Raw genomic sequence first — 20424 nt, forward strand, 5'->3', positions numbered from 1 at the left:
CCTGCAACATGTGACAAATGTAAATTTGGTGAAGCCTCTTTGGTTCACATGCCTTAGATTAGAAAAATTTTGGAAAGATATCTTTCAAACATTATCGGTGATTCTCAAGTTTAAATTGGAACCTTGCCCTTTGATTGCTCTATTTGGTTGAAATGATGTTTTACTGACTCCAACTCAAATTTTATCCTTTACTCCACTGATGGCCAGATGTGCAATTTTGATTAAATGGAAAGACAATACTCCCCCTACACATACACAGTAGTTAAATTATATTATGTCTTGTTTAGGAAAAAAAATTATATTATGTCTTGTTTAGGAAAACAAATTCAGATATACCATCAAAGATTCAAATATTAACTTCCAAAAGATATGGGGCCCATTTATTGACTACTATCACAATCTTAAGAATTAGGGTTGTTCTGAAACTTTGGTGCTGTGCTGTCCATTTCCAAATTGCTGTCACTTGATTCCTTTATGTTAACTTTAAACCTTACTTAGTGGTAGGGGGTTTTGATTAATTTTTTTTTTTCTTTTGTGTTTTTGTGTGGTTAATTCTACCCTTCAATATGATCGATCTCTGGATTTTAAAAAAAATCATGAAAAGCTTTTTTGTAATAATTTCTTTTCTTTTGAATCTTATAGCACAATATAGAACTACTTTTTAAGTATTTATAATATAAATGCCAATAAAAATATTTTAAAAGGAACCTTTCTTGCCCTTAAATACATGGTTGCATGAGAAGGGCAGAGGTCAGGAATCTTGTGGTGAATGACTCACCTCCTGACACTACAAAGCGTTTGCAATGATAATCAAGACGTTCCACGCCACTGGGGACAAAGTTATCTGCTTGACCAACTCCCCATCCTCCAGCCTAAAAATTAATTCCCTCCACAACCAGTGCACTTTTATTTCTATGGGGTTGGAAGTAAAATGCAAGTTTGGTTGAGGGAGGTTTGACTTTGCAGATGGGGTTGTGGGTTGTTGGGAGGTTTGCAGATGGAGTGCAAAGAACAGGTTGAGGGTATTGGGATTTGCATCTGGGGTCAGGAACTAGATGTGTATGCTTGCAACGTGTGATCAAAGGTTTGTAGTTGTGGTTTTATGAGTGAGGTTTATGGATGGGTTCAGGAGTTTGGAGAGGAGGGGCAGGGGTGTGAGAACTTAGGCATGTGAAGTTCTATTGGTGGCATTCAAGGGTATGAAGCCTCCCGAGTTGACTCTGCATACAGGAGGGCCAGGGTGGAACTCACATCATGCAAAAGCTTCTCCAGATTCTCCTGCAACTCCAGGAAGTAGCGTGAAGTGACGAGGGCTTCCCGTGACTTGTCCAGACAGTCCCGGGCCAGCTCAATGATCTGATGGTGGATGAAGCCCAGCACTCCATCAGCCAGGGGCAAAACAGCTTGAGGAGAGAAGATGTTGATGATCTCCTGCAGTCGCTCCTCCATCTGAGCAGTTGCCTATATAATCAGAGGTAAAAAAGTACATCTGAATGGTGAAGATTGTACGAAGATGCAAGACCATTCTACTCAGAAAGCTACTGAAGTAGACCTGAACCCAATATAACAGTGGCAGGATAAGAAATTAGAACAAAAACCTGCTTCACTTTTTAGATCTAACAAGGTTGCTGCTCAGGCCGATAGGTTCATGGTATGCTGGCCTTCATTAGTTGGGGGGATTTGAGAGGTAAATGCTGTAGGTTTGTAAAACTCTGGTTGGACCACTCTTGGAATATGGGGTTCAGTTCTGGCTGCCTCATTACAGGAAGGATGTGGAGTTTTGGAGGGTGCGCAGAGATTTACCAGACTGTGGCCTGATTTGGAGAGCATACCTTACGGGGCAAGGTTAACAGAGCAAGGGCTTTTCACTCTGGGGCAAAGGATGAGAGGTGACTTAATAGAGGTCTGTAAGATTATGAGAGGTATAGTTAGGTTGGACAGGCAGCACCTCTTTCATGGAGTGACAGTAGCAAATACCAGAGGACATCTGCACAAGGTGAGGGGAGACATCAGGGGTAAGTTTTTTTTTTTAAACACACACAGAGTAGCAGACACTTGTCAGGGGTTGTGGTGGTGGAGGCTGGTGGAAAAGGGACATTTAAAAGACTCAACAGGATATAGATGCAAGAAAAATATAAGTGCAAGGAAGGGAAGGTTTAATTTGTTGAGTAGGTTTATATAGTCGGCACAACATCATGGGCCGAAGGGCCTGTACTGTGCTGTAATGTTTACACCCCATTAATCTACACCCTCAGTATGTTTTGAACTAAAGATCTAATAAAATCTCAGCCTCTCTGATTCATGAATTTAGCTCCACTTTCTACTCTTCTTCTCATAATCTGCAACTTTCTATAGTCTAAAAATCATTTTAGCCTCCTAGAGTAGAGAATTTTACACTGAGTTTTTCCAGAGTGCATCAATGAGTATAGCTTCGTTCATGGATTTCAGTAAATCTGCTGACAAGGTCCAACGTTAGAATACGGTCTATGGAAAATTCCCCATGGGATCCATGCAAATTTGGGTCCATGTCAATTTGGATCCAAAACCAGCTAGATGAAAGGTTTTTTTTAATTTTTAAATTTAAATTTAGACATGGTAACAGGCCCTCTTGGCCCACGAGCCCCTGTCACCCAATTACATCCGATTGACGTAAACCCCAGTACTTTTTTTTTTAAAAAGAATGGGGAGGAAACCAGAACCCCCAGGGAAAACCCATGCAGACATGGGAGAGTGAACAAACTCCTTACAGAGTGCACAGGATTTGAACCCTGGTCCCGATCGCTGGTGCTGTAACAGCGTTGCGCTAACTGCTATGCTAACCATGCCATGCACAGGTGGATGAGAATTTAGATTTATTTTTGCTATTTGAAGCCTGCAACCAGTGTTGTACACAGAGATTGGTGCTGGGTCCCTTGCTGTTTATTATATACATTATTAAGATTTATGGAAATGTAAAAGTGTGATCAATACACATTATTGGTGGTTAGTTGATGGTGAAGTAATATTTGGCCATTGAGCATCAATGATGAATTTGGAGAGCTGTGCAAAGAAATAGCAAATAAAATTTAATCCTCAAAAATTAGGTGTTCGATAATGGGATGACTAATAAATAGGACCCTAGAAGTGCTAATGAATAGAGGGATCTTGATAGATAAAGAATATGGTTAAATAAGGCATCCTTCAGTAGCTGGGGCATGCAATAGCAGATTGTGTAACTGTATCAGTTATTCTTCCAGCATATTCTCTTTTAATTTTAGTTTTCCAGTAGCTACAATTTTTCATTTTATATTGAATATTAATTAATTCACAGCGAGAGTATTTTGAGTCATTATGGTTACTTTTTTATGGGAAGGTGTAATTCCACTGGAGATGGTGCAGGGGGGTTGTAGCAGGATGGTGCATGGGATGAAGTGTTCTTGCAAAGCGGAGAAAATGAAGCGGGCTGAGTTTGTTTTGTCAGCAGAGAACACTGAGGAGGGACCTGACTGAGGTCTATACAAGTAGGAAGGGCAGAGAAAAAAAATAGTGATGAACTTCCCCTCCCTGAAAAGGTATCTAAATAAAAAAAAGGGCAAAGGCTTAAGAGGTAGTAGAATTAGTGAAGATTTGAGAAGTCAAACACTTCAGAAGAAAATTACCTCCCATTTTTCAAAACCCCAATAATAATCCAACCCTTTGAATCGCTCATCACAGGGCCATCCCTTCACCCAAAGAACCAGTCCTGTGAACCTTCTCTGAATTGCCTCTTGAGAGAAAGGTCTATTCTTCCTTAAATAAGGAGACCAGAGCTAAATGAAGTACCGTGCCTGTGTTCTCAATAATGCTTAAAAAAAGAGGCTGGTAATCAACCTTTTCGTGATTTTTTTTTGGAACATGTGTTGGGAAGAACCTTTCTCAGTCACTTGTGATTTGATGCATCCACTGAGAGCACCACGAGAGCCCCACATCTTACTGAAACCTTCCTCCTTCAAATGGGAGTCACTCAGATTGGCACTGGAATTTTCAGCTCGTCTCTGGGGTGAACAGAAAGTCTTCAGAATGAAAGATGATGACACAATCCATGGGCTCAGCCCTGGGTCACAAGGATATCACAGGACTTGCCTTTGGAAATCGCTCTTTATAAACATGGTTCATCATCACATTCTCATTATCGAAGGAAAGTGAAGAGCGGCCAGGGCTGAGGAGACAGGAATGATAAAAAGTATAACTAATATTAACACTTTTATTGATATCCCAAATATAGATGATATTTGATACAAGAAAAAAAATTGTAATTACAAGCATTAATAAATAGGACTAATATTGACTTTGAACATATTGGAGCACCAATTGACCTGTCAAGAACATAGATCAATGCCAGAGATCGAACTGGCATTAGAGACAGGGTTGAGTCAAGTGTAAATATGCTGCTGGCCTACCATCTCTGGGATGCCAATTGACCAACTGAGGGAAGGTTCTGGAATACTAAGGTGATGGGTGTGAGTGGTGGAAGTGGCTCTGCATCACCTGGAGTAGAGATTCTGACCACCATAACAAACTCCAAACTAGTTGTCACATGTGGTGCAGGGCCAGAAGTTTCTCTGGATGGTTCAGGATTGATGCATGATTCCTTATGCAATGCTGTGCCACACACTAACATAAGAATTTTGGGTGTAGGGTGTAGCCAGAGGGTTTCTCAGGAGTAAGGGGATTCAGACCTTAATACCGAGTTCCCGAGCTCCATGGAATCCTGAAGAGTACCACCTTGGAGATGTATAACACTCAAAAATGCTGGGTGAACTCATCCAGTCTCACAGCGTCCATAGGAGGTAAAGACAACATTTTGGGCCTGAGCCTACCTCCCATGGATGCTGAGAAACTGACCGAGTTCATCCAGCATTCCTGTGTGTTTTCACTACAATCCTAGCATCTGCAGACTTTCGTGCTTCACTCCATCTTGGAGATGGGAGAGTTCATGGAGTTGGCAAGAAAATGCCTGCTACTGTCAGTACATCCCTCATGCCTTCCCTTCACCAGGAGAGAACACCTTCAACAGAAGCTGCTGACCAGACCTACTGGAAGACCATCAACTTGGCGAAAGATGCACTTGGGTCTGCCCGGAATCTGTAGGTCTTTCAGTACATGGAGATGTCAGTGAGGGAACACTGCCTACTGGCACATTCCAGGCTATAGGAGTATCCACTGAGGCTTGGCGAACGTGAGAGTGCTGTGGAGAGTGTCTGGAATCCTCCCATTGCCAGGCATTGGGGGTTTTGGACCCGAGGTGGGGGGGGTGGGGGGGGGGGGGGGAAGCTTCCCTTCAGCAGAGTGGGGAAGGGGTGGAGAGAAGTGATGGCATGCCACAGTGGTGGTTGTGGTGTAAATGGAGTCAAATGTAACAAGGCACAGTGACAGGAATGTACAGATATGAAAATAAGAATGGGAATAGATTTTGTATGGTTTCCCTTTATAAATACAGGCAATCCAAGGTTACGAACATCTGACTTACAGACAGCTCGTACTTATAATCGAATTGTGTGCCTAATTCGTGAATGCACATAATGTTACCTCGCGAATGCCCATCCTGGTATTTAAGACATTGAATGTTAACTTTTAATCATGATTTATTTTTTGCATAGAAAGGTAAAATATATACTAAATGTTTGTACTCTATGACTGACCCTAAATAAGAACTGTATGTACCTTTCCAACTTTCCTACAAATTCAACTTAAAAGACAGACTTAGGAACGGATCTTGTTCGTAACCTGGAGTCTGCCTGTGATTTATTGTGAATAAAGTCTATTTTTGGTTTAAAAAACAAGTGGCTGACCTCTTAGAGCCTCTCAGTCTATGGTGCCAAATGTCCAGCTCCAATGTGCGAGTGAGAGACACTTTAGATTCTCCATGTGGAAGCCCCAGATCCCCAAGAGGGCACACTGGTCACAGCCCAATATTGGCGAAAGATACAAGCAGCTGTCCCTCTATCCTGCCCCTTTCCCTCTGTCCCTCATACCTGAGGCTCCTGGATCGAGGACGAGTGGTGGGGGACTGAGAGCCCTCATCATCGGCGACGCTGTCTGTGCTGCGGAAGTGTTTGCAAAGGGACCGGAGCTCCTCTGTGGTAGGTTGGAAAGGCAGCTGGTGCAACCGTTCCTGAGAGGAGGAGGAGGACTGGAGGAAATAAAACAATTCACATGAATCTAAACTCTGAGCTAAGGCAGCGCTACACCAAGGATTTCAGTGCTCTTGGTCACCATATTTCCCCCCACACTCCTCAATGCCCCAAAGGCCTCAATCACCCTGCAGCATTGTCCCACCCCATCCACTCCACCTTCACTTTCCACTTCCTCAGTAAAGTAACCAACATATTAAAGGACAAATCCTACCCCCAACACGTACTTTTTTTCCCCTCCCCTTTAAGCAAAAGATACTTGAAGTTGACAGCATGCACCTCGAGATTCAGATTTTTGAATGACCTCCCATTTGTACAAGATGATGCCTTGCAGTTTTTAAATTTTTTAAAAATTTCCGGTTGGCGTACAGTTAGCATAACGCCTTTACAGCGCCAGCGACCAAGTCCGGACCGGGGTTTGAATCCTGCACTGCCTGTAAGGAGTTTGTACACTCTCCCCTTGTTTGTGTGGGTTTTCCCTGGGGGCTCCGGTTTCCTCCCACCCTGTAGGTTAATGTGGTATAAAATGGGCGGCATGAACTCCTAGGGCCGAATTCGCCTGTTACCGTGCTGCATGTTTAAATTTTGGCACACAACACGGTAACATGGACCTCCCGGTTTGTTTTTTTTTTAAAGGGTGGGAGGAAACTCATGCAGCATGGAGAGGACGTACCAACTCCTTATAGACAGTCAGATTCAGAGACCCCGGTTTATGGCGCTGTAACAACGTTGTGCTAACTTCTTCACTACCTGTGCCGCCCTTTTAACTTTAACACTAAACCCTTCAATTTTGTCTTAAGTGACACTCTATCTTGCATCTTGTTTTATAATAACATTATATTTTTATCCTTGCATTACTCTACAGTACTAGGTAAAGGTTGTCTTGTTCAGAAAGAATGAAAAAGTTTTTCCCACTGTAAACGTGACAATAAAGAAATCAACTTCCAGCCATGCACAGCTACAGCCACTATGTTCTTTCCTGTTTCACTCACACCCTCTTATTCCCCTCAGCCCACAACAAGCGAGAAGGATTTGGGGAACTGTCCTCCAATCCTGAGTGAAGACTCACAGACAGGTTGGAGCTCGGGGTGTTGGTTCCATATCCTGACGACGGGAGGGAGGCCAAGGACCAGCGACGACCATCCACCCTACAAAAGAAGAGCAGCTTAGCACGATCTCGCGGCTGCCAAGAAAGAACAGGCCACGCTGCCCCACCAATAATGGCCTGACCAATTTCCTGTGCAGATAACTCCAGACCAGCCAATCACAGAATAGCAACAAAAAGAGCACTGGAAGAAGGAAGCAGCTTAAAGCAACGTCTGTGGAACCAAACGGTTTAAGTCAACGATTCATGTGAAGACTCGACATCAGGGATATATATATATATATATTTTATATATATATATATATATATATATATTTTATTTATATATATATATATATATATATTTTATATATATATATATTATATATATACACACATACATACATACACATATATATAGTACGAGGTGGGGGGTGTGATCAAGGCTGATAGGTGGAACCAGCTGGGGAAAGAATGATGGCACGATAGATGTAAATGCGGTTCGCTAAGTTAGAAGGGGTTCAGGTGAACTTCTGCCTCATCTGGAAATGCTATTTAGCCTCCCAGATGGTAGGGAGGGAAGAAGTGAGGGGATGGGGTTACCCCCTTTACGGTTGCAGGAATGGGGGGGTGGGGAGGGAAGGTCATTGGGAGACAGGGATAGTTGGGTGAGGAGAGGAGGGACAATGAATAGATCAGTGAGTCATGGAATTGCTGTGGAAAACAGAAAGGGGTTTTGGAGGGTGGGGGGGGTAGAGAATGGTGGTGGGAATCACACTGGAAGTCTGGAAATAGAGGATGATGTGTTCAGTGAGGAGGTTGGTAGGTGAATGGAGAGGAACAAAGGAACTTTATCACTGTTCTGGGGGTGTGATGGAGGGGAAATGGATGAAATGCATGGGTAATCACCATTGATTATGGCAGAGGAGAAGTCACATTTCCAGAAGCAGATCACTGCAGAATCCCAAGAGTTGAAGTCCTCGTATCGTATCGAGAAATGGTGGAAAAAGAGAAATCAACATAAAACAGTAACAGCCTTACAGGACACAGAGTGGAAGGAGGTACCATCAAGATAGCCGCAAGAATCGATAGGTTTAGAGATGACATTGGCAAGTCTGTCTCCTGTGGTGAGATAAGGAAGAGTATCAGAAATGGTCCTGGTGAATTTGAGGCAAGAGTGGAAACAGGTGACAAATGTGATGAAGGGTCAGGGTGGTGGAATACATTTGCAACAAAAACTGCTCCAAGTAGTCAACAAAAGATATGGCCCAAGGAAGTGCTCATGGTCTACTCTTTGATCTACAGTATCTTGTCCCATATGATTGGTTAACTGGATTCAGTGGGTCATTGGCGAGATACACTGAATGGGGATCTGCAGTTATGTGACAAGGTTCAAGTTTGGAAGCAGGGATCAGAGGCCTAAAGGAGGTCTGGGTTCAGGTTTTGGGATCTGGGAACTGGTGTAGGGATTGGGTTCGAGGATAGAACACACAGTCAGAGCCATTTTTCCTGGATTAAGATCTAAAGCCATGAAACGGGCAACAACAAGGTCAGGCTGATGGCTGGCTTGGTTACAGAGAGAATTTTAGTGTCAACATAGAGACTCATGGCCTAACACAAGGGGGTCTCAATCAACAAAAGAACCTCAGCAATTCTCAGGTCATGCAATGTCGTCAACTTCATACTGAACGGCACAAGACTCGCCAAATGAATTAGGTGACACTGGAGGCAGGGATAGTGGACAGTACCGGAATGTAAGCTGACGAGCCTTTCGGTAGAGAGAAGGAAGATACAGGATTAGAGGGATGGAAGGAAAGAGATTGGAAGGAGGAAAAAATGCAGGATTGGATGGCATGGGATCGGAAGGAGGTAAGGAAGGCGTAGGGTCAGAGGAATGGAGGAGCGGGATCAGAGGGAGGGAAGGAAGGCAAGCAGTCAGGGAGATAGAAAAAATAAATCACACAGACAGTGGGATCAGACCGAAGGAAGGTATGAATTGGAGACCTTATTGCCACTATTTTTCATTCCTTCAAGAACAATCCAAATGCCTCAAAATACTGAAGAATTCCTCAGCCCCAGAATTCTACAATACCTGCGTGCGAAGGGAAAGTTGAGAGCAGGACTAGTGGACAAATTCCTCGGACTATCCAATGGGCTTCCAGCTAAACAAGATCACAAACAGCAAACAGTTGTTAAGGAAAGTAAGAGTGACGCCTAAAATAAGCTGATAGAAAATTAAGATAAATTTCCAAAGCAATGATTCAGTGGTTCTCATCCTTCTTCTTTCCACTCACATCCCACTTTAAGTATTCCCTATGTCATAGGTGCTCTGTGATTAGTAAGGGATTGCTTAAGGTGGTATGTGAGTGGAAAGAAAAAGTTTGAAAACCATTGTTTTAATTGTACCTAATTGACTCGTTATGTGCACGGTTTCATAACTCAGAAGGAAATGAGCCAATGACAATTTTTCTCAAGCAAAATATTTCAGTAACAATTGGGTCTGGACCAGTGGTTCACAACCTTCCCTTTCCACTCACATCCCACTTTAAGCATTCCCTTACTAATCACACCAATGGCATTGGGATTACTTAAAGTGGGATGTGAGTGGAAAAAAAAAGGTTGAGAACCATTGGGTTAGATACAGAGTAAAACAACCTGAACAATACCCCTTCAATGCCAGGGGCAGCCAGTTTGATATGGAGTAAATCAATGCTTCTTTGCCCCTCTACACTCTACTATCTGCATGATGTCCATGACAACTGACTGACTGACATTTACATAGATCATTTGTAACCTTATATCCAAAACAAAGATGACATTAGATAGGTATCCACACCTCCTCCAAGCCTATCCATTTCTATCTCCATAAATGCCCCCCAACTCCACCTCAGACAATCTGCCACATCAATCTTCATCCTCTCTTTTGCAGCCTTCAAGAGTAACTTCCTCATTCGACATTACCATGTCCTAACATGCATGGAGTGCTGCTCATTGCCCCAGCTGCTCAGGGTCAGGGCCTGGTGATTAAGATCAAAGTCAGGGGCTGGGCAGCCACAGAGCCAAGCCCTTTTACTGCCTCTTATTCAAGGCAGTGCCTCAATTTTAAAATGCTCATCCTGGTTTTCAAATCCCTTGATGATCTCATCAAACTGCCTCAAGACCTTTAACCCTCTGAGATCTCTGCCTTTCTCCAACCTCTTGAATACTCCTGGATTTAATTATTCCAATGTTGTCAACCACACCTTCACCTGCCAAGAGCCAAAGCTTTGGAATTCCCCCCAAATCTCTGCATCTTTCTATGCTGGTATCGCTTTGTTTTGTCATGTTCCTATGAAGCATTTTGGGATTCTGAACTTCATTAAGGCCACTACATAAATACATCTCTGGAGAAAATTTCATTCCCTTTAAAATCCTGAGAGTGCTCACATAGACAGGCCAAATGCATGTAAATGGTATTAGTATAAATGGGCATCATCTTCGGCATGAATTTGTTCCTGTACTGTGAAATGCTATTATTCTATATTTTAGATTTGTAGCTGTGCCTCTAATACCACACATGACCTTAAATTTAAACATATGAACCGCTACGCTAACCATGCCACCCTGATCTTTCCCTGGGCCTGATTCTGACGGCGAATTGCTGTACTCATGATGCAGGAGCCACCACTTCCAATTCAGGAGGAAATCTGCAGCAATAAGAGTGATGGTCCATAATCCAGATCTGAAAACATTGATAACCAAAAGAAAGATGGGAGAGATCATTTCCAATATCAAGACACCTGTGAATCCAAGCTCCAACAAAATTAACCAAAGAAACATTCATCCTGAACAAAGGAGGCAATTAAACAAGTGGCCTTGACTCTGGGCTTAATCTTAGCCTCGTGCACCATGGTTTCCACAGATGCGGTTCCTGGTTATGGCTCCTTGAACAGCAGCTGCAAATTCCATTAAACTCTACTGCCAATGGGCAAGATCAGGCACATTGAACCCATTTCTCCACAGGTTCCCACCAAGCCACACACCATCCTGATTTATTACTGCTGAATCTAAGCCCAGGAACTCTTTAATTAACAACACTTTCACCAGAAGGGCTGCAATGATTCAAGGCCCAGCTCTTCAACACCTTTTTGAAGGTAATAGGGAATGGGCAATAAATATTGCCACTGAAGCCCACATTCCAGTAACAAATAGGAAGTGGAAAATATTGATGGTAGAGAATAAGGATTTAAAGGCAAGTTTGGAGGTTTCTAAAATCCACCCGACAGGTCACTATTAATCCTCCTTTCAAAAATCCATCAACCTTTCTCTTCATTCAGTATTTATTCTAAACCCCAGGAATCTGGAGGCTGTCAGTGATGGGACAGTGTGGTTTAATCGTCCCTGCTGGTTTACTTTTGCCAATCTATGCATCATTAATTAAATTGGAGGTGAATCCTCTAACACAGTGGTTTTCTTTCCACTCGTACACCACCTTAAGCAATCCCTAATGCCATAGGTGTTCTGTGATTAGTAAGGGATTGCTTAAGGTGGTATGCGAGTAGAAAGAAAAAGTTTGAACCACTGTTTTAACACCTCATTGACTAGTTATGTGCACGGTTTCATAACTCAGAAGGAAATGAGCCAATGACAATTTTTATCAGGCAAAATATTTCAGTAACATTGGGGTCTAGAACAATGGTTCTCAACATTTTTAAGGTGGTACATGACTGGAAAGAAGTTTGAAAACCACTGCTCTCACAGATTGAAGAAGTATTGATCTCCCACAACTATGCTGAACTCCAAACCTGGGTGTCAGAGTGACAGTTCATCTTACATTGAGCTCGCTCTCTCAGTCCCAAACACATTTTTTTTAAAATTCCAATCTAAGCCTTAGTTCCAACAAGAAACAAGTTAAATGACCCCAGATGTTTCTTTACCTGCTGGTAGGGAGAGTGGAGAGAGAGGTCGGGAGAGGCTGGGAGAACCCGAGTTCACCACCAGGCTTTTCCTGTTACTGCGGCAACTAAGAAAAAAAAAATCCAAATTAATGAAAACGATGAATTTCGTGACATGTTCAGGACAATAAATTCTGATCAGTCTTGATGAAAGTTTCCAACTCAAAATGACGACAATTCCCTGCCCTGGCTACATTGCTGCTCGATTCACTAGGATCAACTGGCAAATTGTTCTTTTGCTTCATACCCCAGCACCTGCCATCTTGGCTGCTGTTAACAAGCCAATCTGTTCAGAATAATATGTTAGTTCCTATGTTATAAAGTTTTATTTTGCGCATGCACAGTTAACATGGTATGTTTTAACAATACCTTCTGGAAATTGAAATACATCCACTCATTCCCTTTGTTTGTAGTTAACTTCAGTTCATCTATCCTGTTCCAATAATCTTCATCCTCCCACCCCTAGCCTCAACCTCCTCGCCAATCTAACCTCAATACTGACCCAATCCTCCTCAACTTCCAAGCTCAGGGTGTGACAGCCTTGCTTCTCCATCCTGCAGGACTAGATTTGTTAGACTCCATCAGGATAAACAAAATCTTCCTGGTGCACTTGGAAGAAGAAATTAAAGGATGAGAGGTGACCTAATAGAGGTCAAGATTATAACAGGCATAGTATAGGACAGACAGCAGCACATTTTCCCTGGGCGGAGTCTAGAAAACACCAGGTGACATCTGGACAAAGTGAGGGGAGGAAAATTTAGCCAGGGCTAAAATTTATTTTCAGAGAATACTGGGTGCCTGGACTACATTGCCAGAGGTACTGGTACAATAGGGACATTTAAAAGACTCTTACACAGGTACATGGAGCAAGAAAAAATAGAGGGTTATGGGTGCGAAGTAGGGAAAGGTTTAGCTTGTTGACTAGGCTTATTATAGAAGATGGCACAACACCATGGGCCAAAGGGCCTGTACTGTGCTGTAAAGATCTATGTTCTATGATTCCCTTGCTTTCCTGATGCCAAGACGAATCACTCAATTAATGTCAATGACACTGCAATGTATTATGTTGGCTGTGGAGAGATTTGGTACATGCAATGGTTGTGATAAGGAGAGAAATGCACATGCTTCTTAGAATTACGATTATTCATCTGGCTGCTTGATCTAAACTTTCAATCCACCCCCCACCCATGCCATGATCATTATTATACTCTTCTATCATGTTACTGATTTCTGGTCTTATCTGTTGTTCACAGACAGATGCCTTGAATTCTTTTCAATTTCACTCTATTATATCCTAATCCAGGAGCCAACCACAGCAAGTAGCTGATATCACCTATGCTATCCCCTCAGCATCAGAATTTATTGTCATGGAATCAGTGTTTTGCAGCACCATCACAGTCCAAACATACATATCATAACCATCTTACAATATTACTATAAAAAATAAAATAAAATAACAGAGAATGAAAAGTAAGGCACTGTCTTTGGTTCATCTATTACTCAGGAATCTGATGCGAGCGGGGAAGAAGCTGTCCTTGTGCCGCTGAGTGCTCGTCTTTAGGCTCCTGCATCTTTTCCCTGATGACAGCAGTGAAGACGGTGGTGGGGGTCTTTGAGGATAGAGGCTGCTTTTTTTAAGACACCGCCTCATGTAGTCGTCCTCGATGCAGTGAAGTCGGGTGCCTGTGATGTCGCAGGTCGAGTTAACAACCCTCTGGAGTTTATCCTTGTGCTGAGCGTTGGCGCTTCCAAACCAGGCAGTGATGCAACCAGCCAGAATGCTCTCCACGGTACACCTGTAGAAGTTTACAAGAGTCTTCGGTGATGTACCGAATCTCCTCAGGCACCTCACAAAGTATAGCCGCTGGCGAGCATTCTTTGTGATTGCATCAACATGAAGGATCCAGGATAGATCTCGGACTCAACCCACAGATTCAGTGTCATAACCAGAAAATGTGAAATTAATGAATAGAACTAAAGAAATTCATAGTCCTGTGAGAATGCAATATTCTCACAGTCCAGCCATACACCCTTTTCTTTCCTTTCACGTCTTTCTTGGAAGCACTAACCAGACATGGGAAGAACATCCCCCATTGAGGAGGAGAAGCAGAGGAGACGACCCGACAAGGAAGGTGATCACAGTGGCAAATCAGCAGGAGCTTGGCAGTCAAAGGACCCACACAGGCTGAGGGTGACTTGCGATCAGGGGCTACAGGCTGCAGGAGACTGGCTCACGGGATCTAGATATCAGAGCCATGAAGGCAAGAAGGGCTCCCAAAGGACCTCAGGCACTGAAGGCTTCCTGATCGGATCGTAGGTTTGGATCTAGAGCTCGGGTTGCAGATGAATCGAGCAGGAATCCATGCGACTGCAGAAATGCTGGAGGTAAATCCACTGACACTTCAAAGGGGCTCTCTTTTCTTCTCTTTCTCCTATAGTTAGGGGCGCCAGACAATGCTCATGGTGTCGCTGTTTGCCTTACACCGGACAAAGGTTGGTTTATCATGTACTGTATTTTACAATTTTAATACATTATTAAGTGATAATAAAAGGGAACCATCAGGTCAGATACTATTTATTGTCATGGAATAAAACAGAAATGTAATACAACACATTTCCATTAGTCTGCCACAGGGCAGACAAAGATTCATCATTAACATTGCCCAGGGCCCATTAGTCCTCTCAGAGTCACCCAGTGTCCATGGATTTGTCTCCAGCGCTCCTACAGCCACTCCAGCCACATAGTTCAGTTCAAACCATTGGCAACCTGACACGATGAGGAAGTCTTCAGCTCGCCCTCAGCACCCTCTCAAATCCTGATTCTGAAATCAGGTTCTCATGAGCCAGACTCCAGCAGCCTGCTGTGGGTCCTTTGACCTCAAGTCGTCAGCAGCCTGTAGTCTGTGTGGGTTCCTTGCCCACAAGTCACCTGTGCTTCTGGCACAAGCCCTTTGCTGGTCTGCCACCATGGTCACCATCCTTTGGGTCACCTCCTCTGTTTTTCAAGAGGTGGAGGGAGGGGAGTTCTATCCATTACTGATGCCCTGTGCCAGCCTGCTGCTCTCTAGAGTCTTCAACTGGCCATCTTGGGCCCAAACTCTGCGGTCACAAGATTTTAAATAAAACACCCTGGGCTCCTTTAACAAGCCATTTAAAGTCTGTTCAGAGACGATGGCGCAGAACTGGGCGGAAGGCGCTGTGTCTCTACTCTCCCTGGGTTCACACCATGTTTTTTTTTAAACCTTGAACCACGAACCACAATAGAGTTTTGTTCTTTAGTTAAAGTAAGAATATAATGCTGGAGAAACTCAGCAGGTCAAACAGTGTGCTTGAAATAGCAAAGATACATAACCAATGTTTCAGGCTTGAGCCTTTCATCAAAATGCAGGCAGGCACCTCAATAAAATGGTGGGGGGGAGGGGCAGGAGAGGAGCACGGTCCCATAGGCTGGAGGAAATGGGTGGATAAGGGAGGAAGGGCACACCAGCAAACAGGGGGAGGGGGGGAATGGCTCTGTGAATGGAGAAGGTAGGGGTTTGAGAGCTGGAGAAGGAAGACAGAAGAATGGGGAAGAGATTGAGAATAGGGAGTGGTCTAGGAGAAACTGGAGGTCGACGTTAATGTCATCCGTTTCGAGAGTGCCAGGTCGGAAAATTAAGTGTTGCTCCTCCAGATTGACAAGTGGCCTTGGTTTCGCAGTGCATGGGGCCATGGACATGTGGGAGCAGGAATGGGACACAGAATTGAAAGGGTTGTCCACTGGAGAGATCCCTGTCACTGATGCGGGCACAGAGCAAAGGTGGTCGGCGAAGCAATCTCCCAGCCTGCATCCAGTCTTTCTGATGTAGAGAAGGCCACAACAGGAGCACCAGATGCAGTAGATGACTCCCACAAATACACAAGAGAAGTGCTGCCTCACTTAGAAGGATTGTTTGGGGCCCCAAATGGTGTTTCCTGTTTTGAAGCTATTCTTCAGTTGTTGAAGAATTTGGCTGTGGCCAGCAGCACCTATAATCCCTAGTTGGATCATCAGCCTGAAACATTCACCCTCCCTGTTTCCTCATCCTTTCAATAAGATTAAGCCTGTTCCCTGCTTCACTGTACCCAGAGCGCAATTACAATTGCTCTGGAGGAGCTCCTGGCCTGCCTTTAGATCCATCTAATCCAACTTTAGACCCACCCCATCACAAAGATCTTTATTGATCCTAGACTAATCTATTTGCCTAATGCTTTCCCCATATCTCTACATCAATCCCTCACATGTCACTGTCACAGTATATTTTTACAGCCCTGTATCAATACTTGAAGGTACAATATCGATATTTAATACAGTTCTTAGCCTCTACAGACACAGAATGGAATGGGTATCTTTGCACTTCATCAGCTCTTAAGCAGCCTGTAATCCAGAAGACATCGTGCATGTTTGCTGAAAATAATATCAAGAAATAGCCACCTAAAATATAAGCAACTCATCAAGAAAGACAGGGGAGGAAGGGGCAGGGTGAGAGAGAGAGAGGGGGGGGGGTGCGAGAGAGAGAGATTCATATTGAGAGATTTTTTTGAGAAAGTGTAAAAGTTGCGTCAACAGATAGAGAGTCAGCAAAGTTTTTATAAAAAAAGACAGAAATGATCTTGGATAAAAGGTAGAAATAGAAGAGAGGCACAGTTGTAAGTAAACAGAAATAGAGGAGAGCCATGTGAAAAGCTGAGAGGCGAAGTGTTTGACGTCAGTAGGAAAGAAATAATGAAGGGCACTGTGAGCAACTGTGTAATGTCATCCATGACAGTGTACCTTCCAGTCCAGAAACAAGGGCCCATCTCATCGCCTCAGTTCGAACGGCAATCAATGCATTCATTTTACTCCAAGCCACTATTATTGAAATATTAAACATGTTTTGCAGGCACATCAAAAGAAGCACTTTCTATTTTTTAAAAAAATGAGGGCCCGGTCCCTTTCTGGATAGCACATGGCTTATAATAGGGCTTATTATAAAGTAAGGGGTAGGGAGAAGATCACACATGAACAGGCCAAATATCAACAACATCCACAAACAAATTTACCTTTTTGAACGATGGAGCAGGGAGCCTGTCACACTATGGCTCTTGTATTTGGGCAGCCCCATCCACTCACTTGGATCTGACATGCTGGCACCTAGACAAGTTCTGATCGGCACTTCGAGGGTTGATTCTGTATGTTGAATGTGAGGATCCTCTCACCCTGCTGATAAATTCACTGATCTAGGCTTTCATCTTCTGAGTGCCCATAATTCCAATTCATAATAACAATTCATTGTTATTACCATTGTCATATCTCATCTTCCTATCTTCATCACTCAATTTCCCTCTTCCATTGTATTTTGCTTTTTTCCCCAATAGAAATTTCTCCTTCCCTCCAACTCTAACGTTGTCCCACTCCGTCTCCTTTCTCCTTCTCACTCCTTCCCTCTCATCCCTCCCTCATTTTTCTCATGTTCACCCCTCTCCCTTCACTCCCCCACCCCTCTCCACCTCCTTCTTTCCTTTTCCCCTCCCCTTTACCCCTCCCTCTCTCCCCTTTACCTCCTCTCCCCTTTACCTCCTCTCCCCTTTACCCCCCTCCCCTCTACCCCCTCCCCCTCTCCCCTTTACCTCCTCCCCTCTACCCCCCTCCCCTCTACCCCCTCCCCTCTACCTCCTCTCCCCTTTACCCCCTCCCCCTTTACCTCCTCTCCCCTTTACCCCCCTCCCCTTCTCCCTTCTACTCCCCTCCCTCACTGAGAGGACCAGAGGCCGCAGTGGCGCCGCTCCCCCGTCCCCCCGATGGGCCTCACGGCCCCGGCTGCCGCGGTAGAGTGCGAGGAGCAGGCCCCGGCAGCAGGGCAGGAAGCCGCTGGCTGCAGGGCGACAGGAAGCCGGCAGCGGGGCGGGGCGCGGCCGGGGCCTGTTGTTCTCCGTTCGCCGCGTCCTTGTCAGGCAGACGGAGCGGAAGCCCGGCTTCAGCGGGGAGGCCTCCTCGCCCCGCGGACGCCTTGTCCCCCATCTCCCCCATCCCCCCCCATCTCCCCCATCTCCCCCATCCCCCACCCACCATCCAGAAGGACCCTCTCACCTCCCCAAGCTTTCCCAAATCCTCCTACCCAGCACCAACTCCCTCACCCCCCTCCCTACCCCCTACATCTTTCTCCCCTACCTTCTCCTTTCTACCCCTCCTCCTCCCCACCTTCCTCAGTATTTCCTCCTCTCATTCCCTCATTAATCACAAACCCCCCTCCTCGACCTGCCCCACCACATCCCCTCCCTCTTCAAAATAGCCGTGAGGTATGGCCTGAAGCATAGCAGCTCTGCACTGGTTCAGAACAATTGTGAACTAAGGAAATACTAAGAATGAACCTATCTGCCAATAACTTTTCCTGGAATCCAGTGGAGGGGCTGGGCTTTTCAATACTTCCAGCACTGAGATCAGTTGGCACTTCCCATTTTATCCATTTGGACTCCTAAACATTGCAGGCTTTACATCTCAACTCTGGACTCCAAATTACAATAACAAACTCATAGAACGTCATAGCCCAGAAACAGGCCATTCGGCCTATTGGGTCTGCACCAATCACCAATTCACTAACCAAAAATATGCACAAGGTGAATGCCGAGCGCTCAGAGGAAACCTTTACAGTTACGGAGAGAACATGCAATCCCCACACAGACATCACCGGCATCAGCAGATCTACAAGCTGCACCACTGGACATGAGACTCCAGAGTCCAAATTTCAGATTTCCAAAACAGAACCCTAGATTTCTGATAATAAATTCTGTACGCCGGACATCTTCAAGCAAAGATGCCAGACATCAGAAACTGGACCCTAGACATCCGAGTAAAAACACAGAAATGCTGGAGGAACTCAGGAGGTCTCGCAGCATCCATAGGAGGTAAAGATATATTACTGATGGTTCGGGCCTGAGCCCTTCTTCAAGGTCTAAGCAAAAATCAGACAGGCATCTCAATTGAAGACTAGAGATTAAGGGGAAGAATAGGAGGGGGAAGAGTCCAGACCCAACAGCCAAAAGGTGTTAATTGGGTATGACAAGAGGAAAGGTGAGAATTGATTTTGGCTCTGTGAAAGGTGACGGGAAGAGAGAAAAAGAGAGACAGCTAGAGGGAATGAGACAAGGAAGGGTGGGTGGTTTCTTCACAGAAACCAATATTAATGCCATCCAGTTGGAGGATACACAGCTGGAAGATGAGTTATCTCATCACCTGAGACTTCTGACACCAGAACCTTGCCAGTAGACAAAAAAAAAACTGTGGAAAGCAGACTCCTGAACACACACTCCAGTCATCAGTCCCAATTGTCCAGATAACAGACTAACCAGAAATATTCCTCAGTGCTCTGGCTGTATGCTTCCCCAACTATACATTTGAACATATCTCCCCAGATTCCTGTCTCTAGAAACTAGACTCTCAAACCACAAAGAGCAACCACATCTCTGGAATAGGCATGAAGGTCACAGGGACAATGGCTTTAACCCCATTCTCCTTCCCACTACTCATAACCATCAACTCCCATATTATCCAAAAATCTGTCTAAACCAGCTCACATAACTCTGGGACAGACTATTCTAAAATATATTCAGAGAAGATATTTCTTCTCATCTTCTTAAATGGGTGACTCCTTATACTGGAATGATGACCCTCCGTGAGGGGTAATCATTTCCCAGCATCCATTCCAAGAAGTCCTCCGAATCTTTTGATCAACCTTCTCTCTTGTAAATTCCAATGGAGATCAGGAGAAAACTCTCCACTGACTGGTTGCAGTCATACCTCACACAATGGCCATGGAGATGCATAATCTCAGCTGCAGGAATTCCTCAGGATAAAGTCCTGGTCCCAACCATCCTCAACTGTTTTAGTTTTGCTAACACTGTCCCTGGAACTTCAACAGAGAGCACACCTGCAGTTTGTGAACTGGAATTAGCATCAGAATGTTCTGAGCAACATTGGTCTCTGCGAACCTCGGGTAAATTAGATTGGTTTTTTTTTTAACTTGCCATTGTGGTGCCAAGTTATGGCATAAGAGGTGGGCAACTGGCTCGCACTGTGTACTGCAAGCAGCAGGACAGGTTAATGTGTAAGGACTGTTTGAAGGGATTGGTACTTACATACTGTGCCTTCTTGGCAAGCTCAGTTCTTTCTGCAAAAGATGGAAACAGTAATCAGCTTGTGCTCTCTCCCAGTCCTGGGATTGACTCAGACACAAAGGGAACAGGAAATATTAATTAA

At 44.4% G+C, this 20424-nt stretch overlaps 2 protein-coding genes across 4 annotated transcripts in view; one reads left to right on the top strand and one right to left on the bottom strand.

Moving 5' to 3' along the window:
- Positions 1 to 20424, bottom strand: part of LOC138758588 (microtubule-associated serine/threonine-protein kinase 3-like) — a 76817-nt gene that overhangs the window by 47545 nt on the left and 8848 nt on the right. The window contains exons 1-8 of one of the 3 annotated variants that reach the window (XM_069927758.1): positions 17471 to 17663; positions 17232 to 17391; positions 12153 to 12238; positions 9329 to 9398; positions 7222 to 7300; positions 5994 to 6151; positions 4102 to 4177; positions 1252 to 1461 (exon numbers count right to left, since the gene is read on the bottom strand). In XM_069927758.1, the coding sequence (XP_069783859.1) occupies positions 1252 to 1461; positions 4102 to 4177; positions 5994 to 6151; positions 7222 to 7300; positions 9329 to 9398; positions 12153 to 12238; positions 17232 to 17314 (762 nt within the window). In that variant the 5' untranslated portion in view covers positions 17315 to 17391; positions 17471 to 17663. Of the gene's footprint in view, positions 1 to 1251; positions 1462 to 4101; positions 4178 to 5993; positions 6152 to 7221; positions 7301 to 9328; positions 9399 to 12152; positions 12239 to 17231; positions 17664 to 20303; positions 20336 to 20424 lie in introns of those variants that run through there. The other 2 variants (XM_069927759.1, XM_069927757.1) reach the window with 2 other exon arrangements.
- The window catches only part of LOC138758589 (interleukin-12 receptor subunit beta-1-like), an 88435-nt gene continuing 85923 nt past the window's right edge, over positions 17913 to 20424 (top strand). Inside the window, exon 1 of the mRNA XM_069927763.1 lies at positions 17913 to 19073. The gene's annotated coding sequence lies outside the window, so the exon portion shown is untranslated. The remainder of the gene's footprint in view (positions 19074 to 20424) is intronic.

Source organism: Narcine bancroftii, chromosome 3 (genome assembly GCF_036971445.1).
Source record: "Narcine bancroftii isolate sNarBan1 chromosome 3, sNarBan1.hap1, whole genome shotgun sequence".
Classification (NCBI taxonomy): Eukaryota; Metazoa; Chordata; class Chondrichthyes; order Torpediniformes; family Narcinidae; genus Narcine; species Narcine bancroftii.